The sequence below is a fragment of the Syzygium oleosum genome, unplaced genomic scaffold (genome assembly GCF_021117445.2).
Source record: "Syzygium oleosum isolate NSW1041296 unplaced genomic scaffold, Sole_v2.1 Sole_v2.10, whole genome shotgun sequence".
Lineage (NCBI taxonomy): Eukaryota > Viridiplantae > Streptophyta > Magnoliopsida > Myrtales > Myrtaceae > Syzygium > Syzygium oleosum.
The window spans coordinates 5,819,099-5,837,478 of NW_026607494.1; the positions used below are offsets into that span (position 1 = coordinate 5,819,099).

Here is an 18,380-nt window from a genome sequence, read left to right on the forward strand (position 1 = left end):
CAATTAGATTTGCTCTTCATAGAAAAACTTGGGATTGCAAATCCCAAGTAAGATTGGTTTTGGACCAGCCATAGGGAAGAAGGGCAGAAAAAAAAGAAGATAGAAAAAACAAAAAGGAAAAAATAAAAAAATTCAAAGAAATAGTAAAATATTTAAAAAATTGTCACGTCAACATTGGCCGTATGGCTGGCATCCACGTCAGCACCGGCCGGCCAAAATTGACTGGATGGACTGAATTAACAAAAATACAATAGGTTTAGGACTTTTTGGATAATTTTTTTAAGTTCCCGATGATTTTCATGTTTGGTACGTGCATGAACCTAAACCTATGGAGAAAGGGGATATGGGCTTAATCGCTTAATATTGTTATTTAAGTGAAAGATGGGAAGAATTTTCATGTTCTGTACGCATAATTTCCAGCTCCCTTATTTCCTGGTATTTGTGAGGATGTTTCCTTGATGATAGAAATATCAAAGCTTGACAAGTAGAGGACATCAATTTAAGCAGCCAAGTGCGACTTTTCCCATTATTGGGGCATTAGTTTGTCATGATTTTTTATGAGAAAGACTTGGGGCATTAACAAGGTGGATGACTTTTCAAGACCATCTGTCGATGCGTTAAGCACAGCTGTTGATTAAGTGTGACTCCCAGATGATGCGAACATGGTTAGTGTCTGTGATAGATCAGGTCCATGTAGACCTAGAGCTAAGCAAGAATTTTGCCCAAAACCTGTGGAGAACTAGTTAACTTATGCCCACCTATAAGAAATCCAATTTGTACGTAAACAAACTAGGAAAGACCGGCATGGTGGGAGCCAATGGATGACTTTGTTGATAGTGACCCCTGTGATCTTCAAGACCGTTATCAACAGAGAACTTATATTTAGAACATGCCATAAACTTGGTCTCCCGAAGTGATAGAATAGAGAGACTATCATTCCTTGGCTATTAATTCTGACTTTCCGTAGCCCACAAGCTTCTTGGTGGTGACCCACAAGTAAGCTTGGCTGGGCCAATGGTCTTGTGCTCGCCTATTGTCCACAAGATCACAAGTTCTTGCTATGTCATGATCGAACCTTCGACAAACTTGTGCTCATGGGCACTGCTACATTATGCGGAGAGAATTCTAGATTGTTGACACGCCGGTGAGGCTATGTTGATAAGCCCGTCTCGAGAATCTCATGTGATGCCGAATAGCTTTAACTCCTACCTAATATTTAGTAGTAGATGAATAAACATCAGTCGCTTGGCTAATCAATTCTGTGTTCTTATAATCACTATTCCGAATTTCCGAGTTAGCACAAATTCTTTCAACACCTGCTACTTGAAGAGTTTGCGAATTGGAAATGGAGAAATATCTCTACAAAGGACAGGTACATTTTCATTTAACGAAAATTAGGGATGGAGGAGCATGCCATTTGGGCCTAGTACAATGCTCAGCAAATCAATGGCATGCCCAGGCTTTTTATCGACGATTCGTATTTCCATATGAGATTTCAATTCCTTTTCTTTGTCGTTTCTGGTTCAGTATCAAGGGAATCGAAGGCGAATGGATGTGGGCTACGAGCTACGAGCTGTGTGACCATTTATAAAACTTTCCTTTTCAAATAAGTGTTCCAAACTCATGAAAAATAAAGGACTTAAAAAACAAAACCTTAGAGTTAAAAAAAGTTATAGGAAAACAGAAGCAAATATTGGTCATGATCCCTCTTTCTCACTTGTAGTTTTGGAGGTGATTATTAAATAAACATAGAGTCTAAACATTAAGATCAAGAAAGGAAATATATGATGAAAATGAAATTTGAGCCGCAGTCAATATAAAAAGCAATGTTTCCATACAAAAAGATGAGTCATCAAGCACTTGGCTGTTCACTCTGTAAATTCATTATGCTTTCGAAACATTAGGGAAAAAGAGCCAGGCATAACTGTAGTTTGCTTGGAAACATATATTGGATTTGATCACGATATAGATCGAAATATATTTCTTTTGCATCCTTTTCAATAAAAATTAGATCAAGTATCAGGAGGCCAAGGTAAAAACCGCCATTGAGTATCAAGAGGCCAGGGTAGCGAGGGCCACTGCTCGCCCCTTTAGGTTCGTCCCTATGTTTACATGTCCATCATATTCATAAGTCTCAAACAAACAAAATAATTCATTGGCAACCAAATTATGTACGAGGGACGTTCATTTAAAAGAGTAGCGGTGTCATCAACAACTACTTGACATTCAAGTAATTTCCTTCTTTTTAATAACAAGTAATAACAAGTCTTCTTCTGCTTCTCTCGGTCAAAGAATTTGGCTCGGAAAAGCAATTTACTTTGCACTTTCCGCTAATGCCACGACTGGGATGACCTCAATGCCTCAGGTGCGGGTCAAAGATCACCTGTGCGGTTCAGTTGTCTTGAACTTTCCGCTTTTTCTAACCCAGAAAGCTAAGTTCCCATTTCTCAGTACCTTTCAAGCGTTGTCCTAATGTGTGTCCAGAAGAAAAAACGAGTCTTCAAAGTCCTCCAATCTGAAAATGACTAGAGGGCATTTCTGAAAGGAGACACTTCGATGAGGAACAAAAGAAAATATCTTCAAATCTCATCATGTTAAATTTCTAGAGTTTTTTTTTCTGTTGGACAAATCCCGAAAATATCAGGAAATCCCCTGGCTAAATTATGGAGACACGGATCCTATACTACGTAAGATTGGATTACAATTGCTCAACATTTTACTTCCTCTGGAAACATAGATGGGGATGATTAGCAATAATTTCCTGTAATTTACTCAATCTGCAGCCATTCACACATCGTGAAACATGGTGAACTTCAAGGCCTCCAAGCGAGGTTAAACTCAGAAATTGATTCAATATATAACATAAACAAAGCTAAACTCAGACTAATATTCAGAATTTACAGATAGACCATATTCATGTTAAATCAGGAACTGTCAGTGACAGAGCTTCTCAATTCTAAGCAAAAAAGATTGGCAATGAAATGTGAAATTTTGTGACAATAACCAAAGACGTGGAACAATATTTAATCTAGTGTGGAATAGGAAGAATTCATCCAATTTTGGTCTTGGATAAATTAAAACAAACTGACGCGTACACAAAACAATTTAAGTCAGTAAGGAAAGTAATAAATATCTCAAATATAATGTGCTTAACAGGGGCCAAAACAAAGGGTCCGGAAACCCCGTCTAGCTTAATAACTCTCCGTATCTTTCTCATGAAAAAGATGATGACAAAATCATCTCGGAAAAGTCACACTTGGCTGCTTAAATTGGTGTCCTCTACCTATCAAGCTTTGATATTTCTATCCTCAAGGAACCATCGTCAGAGATACTAGGAAGTAGCGGAGCTGGAATAAAATTATGCGTACAGAACATCAGAATTCTTCCCCTCTTCCACATAAATAACAATATTAAGGGACTCAGCCCATACATATCCCCCTTCTCCATATGTTTAGGTCCATGCACACACGAGACAATGAAAATCATGACCAGCTCGGTGTTTCGAATTCTTGTGCTTCTGGTATCCCTCACGGTACAAGCATCTGGGGCTGCATGTACTGAAACATGTGGGGACATCACCGTTCCCTTCCCCTTCGGAGTAGGAGCCAGGTGTTTCTTGCAAGTTACAAGTTTCGAAGATATTGAAAAATGGAGATTTTGAGAGGGCAAAATCATGAAAACATAATAAAAGGGACTAGAAATTGAGAAAATGCATCATGATTATCTTAATTCACTCAGAAAAAAAGTAGAGTCAATGAGAAAAACTTGTTACAATTCTAATCGCACAAAATGTTCACTTCAAATAATGGGCAGGTGCATGATCAAAGTTTCCATGAGAGTGGTCCGGGAAGAGAGATGAAACCATAAACCAAAGTCATCCCTTGATGCAGATGTACTCCGGTGAAGTTTGCAACCCATTTCCATCAATTTTGAATATGCAAAATCCCAGAAGCATAGGAGATCTCGCTGTCCAAGCAATTATGTTTGTTTTTGTCTCACGGAAGACTTTTTTCATTATTGGTGTTAGAGTAATTAAATATTAAACCACGCATTCTATAACAGTTTAAGCTTTTAGAATAGTTGGCAGTGGTCCCGCAAAATCTCACAATTAGAGTCGCACTTAGCTGCTTAAATTAAAGAGGCCTCTACTTATCAAGATTTATGTTTCAATGCTCTAGCAGGACTGAAGAAAATCACACCCATGTCCTGAACTTTCTTCCCTTCTTATGGTCAGATAGGACAGAGCTCATAGGTTGTAAGTAATGGCAAAATTGGTGTTTCGAATCCTTTTGATCCTAGGTTCCTTCAGTATACAAGCATCACTAGCCAAACCTCGCATGGCAATTGCGCTGAATCGTGCGGAAAGACTGTCATTTCCTTCCCCTGCCAGAAATCTGAGTAAGGTTGAGGCTACTAAACTACATCTAACTAACAAAATTAAAAGCTTTTTACAAATTATAGACGCACAATACTGAGAAACTAGTCTCTAACTCTAAATGAGGTTTAACTTAGATTAATTTCTTAAATAACCTGAACAATGCTAAAGTAAGATTAGTATGCATAATTTAAAGAAACACCATATTCATGTTAAATCAGAAAGTGTAAGTGACCGAGCTAATTCATACTAAACAAAAAGATTGGCAATGATGTCACGCCCCGAAACTCTTGTCGAGCCCGCGACTTCCCGCTTCAGGTCGAACGGTTGCGACGTCCCAGGTTATCGCCGACCTCAACTAAACATCAGAGATTTAATCGCGCAAACCGAAACCATAAAACACCCGAACAAACTTAAACTGGGGAGAATTGGGAGAATATACATTTCCATTTCTTGTTCAACTTGTTCCACCATATATACAATAAAACAAACCTCTGACTACCAGTGCACACTTTACTGAAACTACCAAAATCAAAAAGGAGTCGATGACCTGACGTTCAACCTAAAAAACGGTTCTCATCCAAGGCAAGCTTTCCCACTTCTACAAACACGGTCGTCGTGTGTCTTATCCAGGTCATCCCGTCACCCATCGGAAACTCAGCTACCTCATACTCCGTATGCACTGGTACTCCAAAACGTACTGGTGGCGGTGGTGGAGGGTTCATCGCTCAGGTCGGGGTTCTGAAAATTGTTGGTTTACACAACCATGAGATTACATCTCAGCAAGTTCACCCCTAAACCCAACCTAGGCTATCACGTACCTCCAGACAATCACACAGACAAACGTGCATTTGTACACATCAAGTCATCACATCGCAGGCACCTCAAATAATATAGTCAGACTCAAACATGCGTATACCCGTACTCAATCAAAATCACGCCATATGCAACACACGCATGTACCAACTCTCATTCTACTATTCCTTCCATTCTCATTTCCTCTTTCTCATTCCTCGCCAGTGACCCGCGTTGAAGTATACGCCTTAAGCACACTGCGATCATTCACCACATCCGGCCCGCGTACCCGTTTACGCCTCAGGCCCCAATCGCGACTTGAGCATCACACACCCCAAGCCCAATCCCAACTCAGCCCGCGCCAAATGCGACAGGCCTACATGATTGAAACCCGAGCTTAAGATGCCTCGGTCCAATCCCGGTGTCACCCGAGCTGATCGTGCCTCGGACCGATTCTCATACTTGCTTTTTCTAGCCTCAGCCTGTGCCAAATGCATCAGACCTACATGATCGCTGCCCGAGTTTACGATACCCGGCCTGATCCCATTCTCGCACTACCACACCTTCGCATACTTTCCCACAATCACTTGTCACACCACAACTTCTCCTGACTAATGCACATACTCGATATGCATTTACCACACGCAACTAGCCCATCACACGTGATTCGTGCACGCATCGAGTCACACGCAGACAGAGCTCACTCAACAATTCACATGGCCAATATCAACAATTAATTCGATCTGGCCCACGCGTGCACCAAACAGACATATGTCCACTATATAAATACATAAATAAGCACTCAATTAAATCAACCCCATCCAGAATAATTCAAACATGCCTAAAACACGTAAATTGCCAATTTTCTCCAACCAAATGGCGTCGGATTAATTCCGATCCTTCACAACATTTTCTCGCCATTAAATAATGGTTCTAAAAATCCAACTTGCGTCCCGAACAAATCATCATAGCCCCGTGAACAGTAAATCACAGCCACTGTTATTTTCTAATTTCCAATAAATAATGCCCGAATTAAATCCCAAGGCCCGCCATAAAATTTCTACTCCCAATTCATGCCATTCCGCACCTAGTTTTATACAGATTTCGCCCAAAAATCGCCCGTCGATACCCGAAGTCCTAAGCTGGGTTTAGAGCGCGACTTACCCGCGTTCTAGACTATCGCGGCTAGAACGGAAAGCGGCGGCACTTAATCGGGAACGGCGGCGACGACGTACGGCTCCCGGGTGGCGGCGATCGGCTTGGGTGGCGACGGCGCGGCTTACTTGGCCGTGGGTCTTGCCTCACGTGAAAGAGAGAGAGAGGGAGAGAAAGAGAGAGACGGCGGCTGGTGGTGGTGGCTTGAGGGCTGGTACGGTGGCTTGAGGGCGGCCCGGACGGTGGTGGCGAGCGGCGGTGCCGGCGGTGGGCTTCCCGGTGGACGGCAAGGAGTTCACGGAGGAGGGGGAAGGATTTCACGGCAAAAGGGGGGGGGGGGGGGGCTGATCGGTGAAGATGAAGAAGAGAATGGAGGGAGAGAAGACATTCTTGACTCAAATAGTGACCATTGACCCAAGGGGAAAATGACCATATTACCCTTTCCTCATATTTTTAATCCGACGGTCCCGATTCGATCTTATCTTGATCCGACGGTCGAGATCGATTCTTGCACAAAAATATCCAAGGGCATACTTGTAATTTCCCAAAAAGTCCAAGGGTAAAATTGTCCAATCAAAATTTTAGGGCAAAATTACCAAAATGCCATTTACCCTTAAAGCTTGCCCTTTAATAAACCCTAGGGGTATTTTGGTCACTTCCTCCGTTTCTTGTCCAAATCGAATTTTTCCGAAGGAATTGAGCGCACCAAAAATTCATACGTGTCACGTGCAACGTCGTTCTAACGTTTCGGCGTGACTTCCTAATTTTCCGGTCTCCAATTTGGGCAAAAATTCAATAATTAAATTCTATTAAACGCAACTCGAGCGTTTCTCGAGCTAACGGGCGGCTTGCTGGGGAAATTCGCGAAATCGACTCATGACTGATACTAAATCGAGTCACGTACAAGTCCGTTCGGTACGTGACGACCTCGGTTGTCATTAAAATCGCGAAGATCAATCACTTGATCCGAGGGGTACGATCGTTCAGTATAATTTCAGAATCATTCGTCAAGTCGTTTCGTGGTCCAACGGAATCACCCGCGATCCACTACTAGGACAGTGGCAAATTGACCCCTAACTATCCTTGGATCGACCAACAGTGGCTCAAAATATCACTTTCGCGATTTAATGGTCGAAATCCATTCACGATCGAATTTCCTTTAGTCGCGCGAATTTAATTCCCCTATTAGCCTTTCCCTAATGGTTAGCATTCCCAGGAATGATCAGCTCCGGGCGAGAATTTACTGCGAGCACATCTCATAAAACTCATTTATTCAATAAATTCCAATTGGTGGAATTTCGGAATGTCACAATCTTCCCCCCTTATAAAATTTCGTCCTCGAAATTTACAATCTCACTACTACTCAAAATTTACAATTATTACTGCTACTCAAACAACTGGGGGTACTGACGTTGCATCATTTCTTCGCTTTCCCAGGTTGCGCCTTCAGTCCCGTGGTGCTCCCAAATAACCTTGACCATCGGGATTGTCTTGTTCCTCAGAACCCGTTCCTTCCGATCTTCAATCCTGATCAGTCTCTTGACGTACGATACCTTATCATCCACCTCTATCTCTTCGTAATTCAACACATGCGTCGGGTCCGGTTCATATTTCCTCAACATTGATACGTGAAACACGTTATGCACCTGCGACATATTCGGCGGTAACGCAAGGCGATACGCCAGATCTCCAATTCTTTCTAGCACTTCAAAGGGTCCCACATATCTCGGACTCAACTTCCCCTTCTTACCAAATCGGGACAATCCTCGCATGGGCGACACTTTTAGAAATACGTGATCCCCTACTTGGAATTCCAGAGGTCTTCGCCTTCTGTCTGCGTAACTCTTTTGACGGCTCTGCGCTGTCTTCAGCCTTTCGCGAATGATCTTAACTGCCTCGATCGACTGCTCAACCAACTCCGGCCCTGTTATAGCTCGTTCTCCCACTTCGTCCCAACACACGGGTGTTCTACAAGCACGGCCATATAGCGCTTCAAAGGGCGCCATTCCAATGCTTCTTTGGAAAGTCTGTTATTGTAAAGCAAACTCCACTAAGGGCAGTTGCTCTTCCCATTTACCTTGAAAATCCAGCACACATGCCCTGAGCATATCCTCTAGCGTCTGAATCGTCCTCTCAAAGCGGCCATCCTGTCCGAGGATGATAAGCTGCATCTTGAAGCGCAACTTGGATCCTAACGCCGTCTGCGGACTTTTCCAAAATTGGCGGTAAACCTAGGATCACGATCCGATGTTATAGATACTTGGTACCCCATGCGGGCGAACTATCTGTTGCACGTACAACTCGCATACCGTTTCTAACGCGAAATCCTTTCGCACTGCCAAAAAATGTGCCGACTTAGTTAATCTGTCGACAATCACCCAAATGGTGTCATGACCTCTTTGACTTCTCGGCAATCCCGACACAAAATCCATGGTTATATGCTCCCATTTCCACTCTGGGATTTCCAACGGTCGCAACAATCCTCCAGGCTTATAGTGTTGCGCTTTCACCTGCTGACACGTCAGGCACTTAGCCATGTGCTTAGCTATATCCGACTTCATACCATTCCACCAATAAAATTATCTCAAATTCATGTACATTTGGTACTGCCGGGGTGAATACTGTACTGACTACGATGCGCTTCGGACAAAATTTCTTCCTTAACTCCCGCATCGTCTGGCACACATAACATTCCATGAAATTTCAACACACCGTCCTCAGATACCTGAAAATCTGGCTTCCTCTTAGTAATGTCCATCTCAATAACCTTCTGTATCTCTGGGTCCGTAGACTGCAAAGTTTTAACTTTAGCCTGGATCTCCGGCTCAATCCTTAACGTCGCTAACAGGCTCGAAACTCGACTTACTTCCAACTTCTACTCGGAATCTCGCACATTCTCCAACAGGATCCACTCCTTGACCATTAAATGCGCGATGCTTGATTTCCGGCTCAACGCATCCGCTACTCGGTTTGCTTTTCCAGGGTGATATAGAATATCACAATCATAATCTTTTAACAATTCCATCCAACGTCGCTGCCTCATATTCAACTCTTTCTGCGAAAATAAATACTTGAGGCTCTGATGGTCAGTATAGATCTGAAATCTCTCTCCGCATAAATAATGTCACCAAATCTTCAGGGCGAACACTATTGCGGCTAACTCCAAATCGTGCGTCGGATAATTCAATTCATGTGGCCTCAACTGTCTGGATGCATAGGCTACCACTCGCCCATGTTGCATCAACACACACCCTAATCCCTTCAACGACGCATCACTGTATATCTCATACCCTCCAAGTCCTGATGGAATCGTCAACACTGGTGCCGTTGTCAACCTCCGCTTCAACTCTTGAAAACTTCGTTCACACTGATCTGTCCATTCAAATCTATTCTCCTTCTTCAATAATTGAGTCAACGGCATTGCTATTGCCGAAAATCCTTCCACAAAGTGACGGTGATATCCAGCCAGACCCAAAAAACTCCGAACTTCTGTTACCGTTGTCGGTCTAGGCCACTTCGTTACAGCCTCTATCTTCGCTGGATCTACAGAAATTCCTTCTCCCGAAATTACATGATCGAGAAATGCTACTCGACTAAGCCAAAACTCGCACTTGCTAAACTTAGCATACAGTGCGTGCTTCCTCAAAGTCTGCAACACTTGGTGCAAATGAAATTCATGCTCCTCCAGGCTTTTCGAGTACATCAGTATATCGTCGATAAAGACAAACACAAACTAATCTAAGAATTCCTTAAACACCCGATTCATCAGATCCATAAAGGCAGCAGGGGCGTTCGTTAATCAGAATGGCATCACCGTAAATTCATAATGCCCGTATCTCATCCTAAACGCCGTCTTCGGTATATCCTCTTTCCTAATTCTCAACTGATGATACCCCATTCTCAAATCAATTTTAGATAATATCGAAGCCCCTTGTAACTGATCAAACAAATCATCAATCCTTGGCAAAGGATACTTATTTTTAATTGTCACCTGATTCAGCTGCCTGTAATCTATACACAACCTCAACGATCCATCTTTCTTCCTTACAAATAAAACCGGGGCTCCCCACGGAGATGCACTGGGTCGAATAAACCCCTTATCTAACAACTCTTGCATCTGCACCTTTAATTCCTTTAACTCCGATAGCGACATTCTATAAGGTGCCTTCGAGATTGGCTCAGTTCCAGGCGCCAACTCGATTACAAACTCTACTTCTCTTTCCGGCGGTAATCCCGGCAATTCTTGAGGAAACACATCGGGATATTCACACACTACCGCTATATCCTCAAGTCTCGGCTCTTCAGCCGTCGAATCCACTACCGCAGCTAGAAATCCTTGACATCCTTCATTCAACAATTTTGCCATTTCCACCGAGGATATCAACGAAATCGAGGGTCCTCCTCGACTTCCTACAAATTTAAATTCCGGATGTCCAATAGGATTAAATTGGATCACCCTGCTATTGCAATCCATTACAGCCCTCTGCTTAGACAACCAATCCATCCCTACTATCACATCAAAATCATACATATCTAGAACTACCAAATCAATCAATTCCTCCCTATTCCCAATCACAACCTTACAGTTTGGACAACCCAGAGATATCAACATCTTATCGTTTAAAGGAGTCGTCACACATAGCACAATATCAAGCAATTGCGGTTCTATTCCCACTAACTCCACAAACTGTTTTGATATAAAGGAATGCGACGCTCCAGGATCAAATAAAGCATACGCAGCATGGTTGCATAGAGAAATCGTACCTGTGATAACCCCTGGTGCATTCTCAGCCTCTCGTCTGGCCATCGCATACACTCGTCCTTGCGCTTGAGGCCTATTCTGATTCAGATTCGCTGTCTGGGCCACTCCCGTCTGATTCTCATTCCGAGGTGTCGGCAAAGCAAGCGGTCTATTCTGCCTGGAATTGGGGCAATTCTTTATATGATGCCCAAATCCTCCACATCCAAAGCAAGCTCCACCCCTGGTTGGACAAGGCCCGTTTCCATGTCGACCTCCACAAATCCTACACGGACCATTCCCAATCCGGATTGGCTTTCCAATATTCCTTTTAACTGGTGGAGTAAAATGCCTATTATCCACCATCGGCCTCTTTCCCGGATTACGGTTATTCCAACCCTGGACAAACTTCGATCCAGATGCGGCGGCTCTATCCATCTGATCCCGCTCAAGAATCTGGGCCCTATCAAATATCTGCTCATACGTTCCCAGATTTACTAGTAACAACTGCCTACGGATGTCAGCTCTCAATCCATCCAAAAATCTCCACGCCTTATCCTCAGGATGTTCTACCATTCTTGACGCGAACTTAGACAATCTCGCGAATTCCGTCTCATATTGATCTACTGTCATTTGGCCCTGGCGGAGTCTCATAAATTCCGCGAGTTTTCTTTCCCTAGCACTGGCTGAAAAATATTTCTCATAGAAATTCTCAGTAAAAACAGCCCAAGTCTTGGCTGTACCCTCAGGAAAAATCCTATCCCTAGTGGCTTTCCACGAATCGTTTGCATTATCCTGCAGCTGATAGACTGCTAAAGTCACCCTCTCATGATCATTACACTCCAGCACCTCAAAAGCCTTCTCCAGTTCCTCTACCCACCGAGGTGCAGCCTCCGGGTCACCTTTCCCAGAAAACTTGGGTGGTTTCAACTTTATAAATTGTTCTACCAGCTGGTGCATAGGTCTATTCGCAACCACTTGCCCTTGACCTTGGTTCTCGTTATTATCAGCAACAGCAACAGCCTCGGCAGCTTGGGCAATCGGAGTAGCTCGCGCCTGAGTCTGCTGTTCTATTATATCACCAATCCGTTCCAACGTTCTCATTACAGCTTCCATTCTCGGGTCCACAACAGGTCTAACTTCTATTCTAGGGTTTGCTGCTACTCCAGCATCAACTCCTAAATTTTCCATCGCTCCAGCACCCATTCCAAGATCCTCTACGGCACTAGCTCGAGCGCGTCCTCTACCACTGGATCCTCTACCAGCGCCCCTTCTTGGGACTCTTCCTACTACTCTTCCTTCGCTGCTCATCGTCACGATTCTACCACTCTACTACCTGCTGTAATTCCACTCAGGAATTAACGGTCTAAACCAACTAGCTCAATCAAATTCTAAGCAGCGAATTAACACGAAAGCTCGCTCAGCAAGCATTTCCCCACTACCCATCACGAAATCACAATCACCAAAGTCTGAACACTTACCTCAGGTCCAGACGCACCTGCAATTCAATTACCACACACAATTGACTTACGAAAACAATCACAACAACCAATCTGGAGGCACGTGTAGCTCACTCTAGCCTACACCCCACTAAGATCTCCCCAATTACTACCCCAAGGTTTCCGCTCCTTATCACTCTAAGTTTCGACCAATTCTAGATCGAGCTGACCTTGCTCTGATACCAATTCAAACGGGGATGTCACGCCCCGAAACTCCTGTCGAGCCCGCGACTTCCCGCTTCAGGTCGAACGGTTGCGACGTCCCAGGTTATCGCCGACCTCAACTAAACATCAGAGATTTAATCGCGCAAACCGAAACCATAAAACACTCGGACAAACTTAAACTGGGGAGAATTGGGAGAATATACATTTCCATTTCTTGTTCAACTTGTTCCACCATATATACAATAAAACAAACCTCGACTACCAAGTGCACACTTTTCTGAAACTACCAAAATCAAAAAGGAGTCGATGACCTGACGTTCAACCTAAAAACGGTTCTCATCCAAAGCCAAGATTTCCCACTTCTACAAACACGGTCGTCGTGTGTCTTATCCAGGTCATCCCGTCACCCATCGGAAACTCAGCTACCTCATACTCCGTATGCACCGGTACTCCAAAACGCATCGGGTGGCGGTGGTGGAGGGTTCATCGCTCAGTCGGGGTTCGAAAATTGTTGGTTTACACAACCATGAGATTACATCTCAGCAAGTTCACCCCTAAACCCAACCTAGGCTATCACGTACCTCCAGACAATCACACAGACACACGTGCATTCGTACACATCAAGTCATCACATCGCAGGCACCTCAAATAATATAGTCAGACTCAAACATTCGTATACCCGTACTCAATCACAATCACGCCGTATGCAACACACGCATGTACCAACTCTCATTCTACTATTCCTTCCTTTCTCATTTCCTTTTTCTCATTCCTCGTCAGTGACCCGCGTTGAAGTACACGCCTCAGGCACACTGCGATCATTCACCACATCCGACCCGCTTACCCGTTCACGCCTCAGGCCCCAATCGCGACCTGAGCATCACACACCCCAGGCCTAATCCCAACTCAGACCGCGCCAAATGCGACAGGCCTACATGATTGAAACCCGAGCTTAAGATGCCTCGGTCCAATCCCAGTGTCACCCAAGCTGATCGTGCCTCGGACCGATTCTCATACTTGCTTTTTCCAGCTTCAGCTTGTGCCAAATGCATCAGACCTACATGATCGTTGCCCGAGTTTACGATACCCGGCCCGATCCCATTCTCGCACTACCACACCTTCGCATACTTTCCCACAATCACTTGTCACACCACAACTTCTCCTTACTCATGCACATACTCGATATGCATTTACCACATGCAACTAGCCCATCACACGCGATCCGTGCACGCATCGAGTCACACGTGCAGATGCAGCTCACTCAACAATTCACATGGCCAATATCAACAATTAATTCGATCCGGCCCACGCGTGCACCAAACAGACATATGTCCACTATATAAACACATAAATAAGCACTCAATTAAATCAACCCCATCCAGAATAATTCAAACATGCCTAAAACACGTAAATTGCCAATTTTCTCCAATCAAATGGCGTCGGATTAATTCCGATCCTTCACGACACTTTCTCGCCATTAAATAATGGTTCTAAAAATCCAACTTGCGTCCCGAACAAATCATCATAGCCCCGTGAACAGTAAATCACAGCCACTGTTATTTTCTAATTTCCAATAAATAATGCCCGAATTAAATCCCAAGGCCCGCCATAAAATTTCTACTCCCAATTCATGCCATTCCGCACCTAGTTTTATACAGATTTCGCCCAAAAATCGCCCGTTGATACCCGAAGTCCTAAGTTGGGTTTAGAGCGCGACTTACCCGCGTTCTAGACTATCGCGGCTAGAACGGAAAGCGGCGGCACTTAATCGGGAACGGCGGCGACGACGTACGGTTCCCGGGTGGCGGCGATCGGCTTGGGTGGCGACGGCGCGGCTTACTTGGCCATGGGTCTTGCCTCACGTGAAAGAGAGAGACAGGGAGAGAAAGAGAGAGACGGCGGCTGGTGGTGGTGGCTTGAGGGCTGGTACGGCGGCTTGAGGGCGGCCCGGACGGTGGTGGCGAGCGGCGGTGCCGGCGGTGGGCTTCCCGATGGACGGCAAGGAGTTCACGGAGGAGGGGGAAGGATTTCACGGCAAAAGGGGGGGGCTGATCGGTGAAGATGAAGAAGAGAATGGAGGGAGAGAAGACATTCTTGACTCAAATAGTGACCATTGACCCAAGGGGAAAATGACCATATTACCCTTTCCTCATATTTTTAATCCGACGGTCCCGATTCGATCTTATCTTGATCCGACGGCCGAGATCGATTCTTGCACAAAAATATCCATGGGCATACTTGTAATTTCCCAAAAAGTCCAAGGGTAAAATTGTCCAATCAAAATTTTAGGGAAAAATTACCAAAATGCCCTTTACCCTTAAAGCTTGCCCTTTAATAAACCCTAGGGGTATTTTGGTCACTTCCTCTGTTTCTTGTCCAAATCGAATTTTTCCGGAGGAATTGAGCGCACCAAAAATTCATACGTGTCACGTGCAACGTCGTCCTAACGTTCCGGCGTGACTTCCTAATTTTCCGGTGTCCAATTTGGGCAAAAATTCAATAATTAAAATCTATTAAACGCAACTCGAGCGTTTCTCGAGCTAACGGGCGGCTTGCTTGGGAAATTCGCGAAATCGACTCATGACTGATACTAAATCGAGTCATGTGCAAGTCCGTTCGGTGCGTGACGACCTCGGTTGTCATTAAAATCGCGAAGATCAATCACTTGATCCGAGGGGTACGATCGTTCAGTATAATTTCAGAATCATTCGTCAAGTCGTTTCGTGGTCCAACGGAATCACCCGCGATCCACTACTAGGACAGTGGCGAACTGACCCCTAACTATCCTTGGATCGACCAACAGTCGCTCAAAATATCACTTTCGCGATTTAATGGTCGAAATCCATTCACGATCGAATTTCCTTTAGTCGGGGGAATTTAATTCCCCTATTAGCCTTTCCCTAATGGTTAGCATTCCCAGGAATGATCAGCTCCGGGCGAGAATTTACTGCGAGCACATCTCATAAAACTTATTTATTCAATAAATTCCAATTGGTGGAATTTCGGAATGTAACAAATGAAATGTGAAAATATGTGGCAATAAGCAAAGTCGTGGCACAAATTTATAATGTAGTGCAGAAGAGGAAGAATTCATCCGATTTTGGTCTAGGAAAAATTGAAAAAGATCTAACACGTACAAGGAACAACTTAAACTGGGTAATGAAAGGATTAAATATCTCAGTTCTGTTGTGCTTAACGGGTCCACAACAAAGGATTCTGAAAAGTCACCCATCTTGGTAACCTCCAAGTCTTGCTCATTAATAAGGTGATTGACAAAATTATCTCCTCAACAGTGAGAAAAGTCACACGTGGGTGCTTAAAATGGTGTCCTCTACTTGTCAAACCTTTGATATTTCTATCAGCAAGGAAACATCCCAGGCAGATACTAAGATGTAACAGAGCTGGAAATTATGCGTACAGAAGATGAAAATTCTTCCCTTCTTTAACGATAATAACAATATTAAAGGGACTCAGCTCCTGTCACCTTTCTCCAGAGGTTTAGGTCCATGCACATACAAACCGTGAAAATCATGTCATACTCGGCGTTTCAAATTCTTTTGCTTCTGGTTTACCTCATGGTACAAGCATCAGGAGCCACACCGGGACTTGCAAGGCCTAACTGTGCTGAAACGTGCGGGAATGTCACCATTCCCTTCCCCTTCGGAATAGGAACAGAGTGCTTCTTGGGTGACTGGTACGAGATTGTCTGCCAGCAAAACAACACGGTTCCCATACTAAAGAAGATCGGATTATGAGTTCTCAACATTTCACTCCCCTATTATCGTGGATATATGAACAGCGTGATTTGGGTCAGTCTTCCATTAATTTACTCAAATGCAAGCAGTGGGGGCGAAGGACTTGGCGTGCCAGTGAGCTTAGAAGGAAGTCAATTTGTCTTCTCCCAGACATGGAACGTCTTTATGTCCGTCCGTTGCAACACCCTGGCAACAGTGAATAGTACAGAATCTGCTGTTGTTGGTTGCAGGTCGAAATGTGATGGAACCAACACCAACATTAGCCGGTATAGTGCTTGTGTCAGGAGGGACCGATGTTGCCAGACTACACTCCTCTTTAACCTTCAGGGCTTTAGTGTGGATTTCAAAGAAGAAGGTGGACCTCAGGGATGCAAGTACGCTTTCCTGGCAAATAGCTCATGGTTCATGAGGTCTAACGTTACAGGTCTATATGATTTGAGTTTGAATGATAGGGTTCCAGTGGTGTTGGAATGGGGGATTTCAAACGATACCAACTACAAACTTGATCTTATCCTGCAAGGCTATGGCTCAGGCTATCTTGATCCCTTCAGATGCAGCAGGTACTGACGCAGCGTTCAGCGAAAAATTTAAGCAAAACCTTGCTTAGAGAAAGAAATCTCGAAATTCAATATTGATGATAATGTTCTGTCTTTAAAAAGAACCCTAAAACAAGCTTATATATCCCTAAACCAAACCCTACTAGGATTAGAAAACATAAAACATCAAAATTACAAAACTGCCCTTAAAATTAAAACCCATAAAAAATTATTAAAAAATAAAAAAACCCATGTAAACGATCCCGAATCGCTAAAATCCATCGTTAGTCACAGCCAAAGGCGGTGAGTTTTGTTCAGAACGCCGTTTCGCTTAAAACGACCGAATTTGAGCCCAATCCGATGTCGTCAACCGGGTCCGCCGGTTCTAGTCGCATCACCGTTTCGCCTTCCGTTTGGACTTCTGCCTGTCCAACCGATCCAGAAACGTACCACTAATATATTCTGCATCATTCTCCTCCACTTGAAAAGAATTCGTCCTCGAGTTGAAATCAGAATCTGGATATAATGGCTCTGTGGACTCATGAAACGGTGACAAATCAGCAACATTAAAAGTGTTGGATAATGCCCATACTATGTGGAAGGTCTATAACATAAGCATTATCGTTGATCTTCTTGCTGACAACGTAAGGTCAATACTTCTTTGGCTGCAATTTATTGTAAAATCCCGCTGGTAATCGCTCTTTACGAAGAAAAACCATGACTTGATCACCTACCGCAAACACCAGCTTCCGCCTGTGTTTATCTGCTGCAACTTTATACTTCTGATTAGCTTCCTCTAGCTTCTGTTTGACTTTATGATGCACTTCCACAATCTGTTTAGCCATATGATCCGCTGCTACACTTTTATCCGCTTGCTTAGGCAACTGTACCAAGTCCAGAGTATGCTGAGGCGCCTTTGTATAAACAACAGAAAAAGACGACCTGCCAATAGAACTATGAACTGCATTATTATAAGCAAACTCTGCTTGTGATAAAGCAACATCGCATTGCTTCGGCTTATCTCCACAAATGCTACGAATCAAGTTTCCCATAGTTCTATTAACCACCTTTGTTTGCCCATCAGTCTACGGGTGAGCAGTGCTATTGAAATTCAAAGATGAATCAAACAGTTTCCATAAAGTCCGCCAAAAATGCCCTAGAAATTTACTATCCCTATCTGAGGTAATAGACTTGGGCACACCATGCAAACGAACCACTTCCTTAAAGAATAATATGGCCACACTTACTGCATCAGAAGTCTTCCTACAAGGAATGAAGTGCGTCATCTTGGAAAATCTGTCAACCACAACGAAAATAGAATCCACGCCTCTTTGCGTCCGTGGTAAACTAAGCACAAAATCC

The 18,380-nt window shown here is 43.9% G+C and overlaps 1 protein-coding gene across 1 annotated transcript; it reads left to right on the plus strand.

Moving 5' to 3' along the window:
• Positions 1–16,243: 16,243 nt before the first annotated feature.
• On the plus strand, positions 16,244–17,049 carry LOC115662015 (wall-associated receptor kinase-like 4). The gene has a single exon (XM_056315583.1). It carries the CDS (start codon positions 16,519–16,521, stop codon positions 17,047–17,049), a length of 531 nt encoding a protein of 176 aa, XP_056171558.1. The 5' UTR covers positions 16,244–16,518.
• Positions 17,050–18,380: the final 1,331 nt, after the last annotated feature.

Excerpts from the sequence above, each read along its gene's own strand:
- LOC115662015 (XM_056315583.1), top strand. The coding sequence starts at position 16,519 with ATGAACAGCGTGATTTGGGTCAGTCTTCCATTAATTTACTCAAATGCA.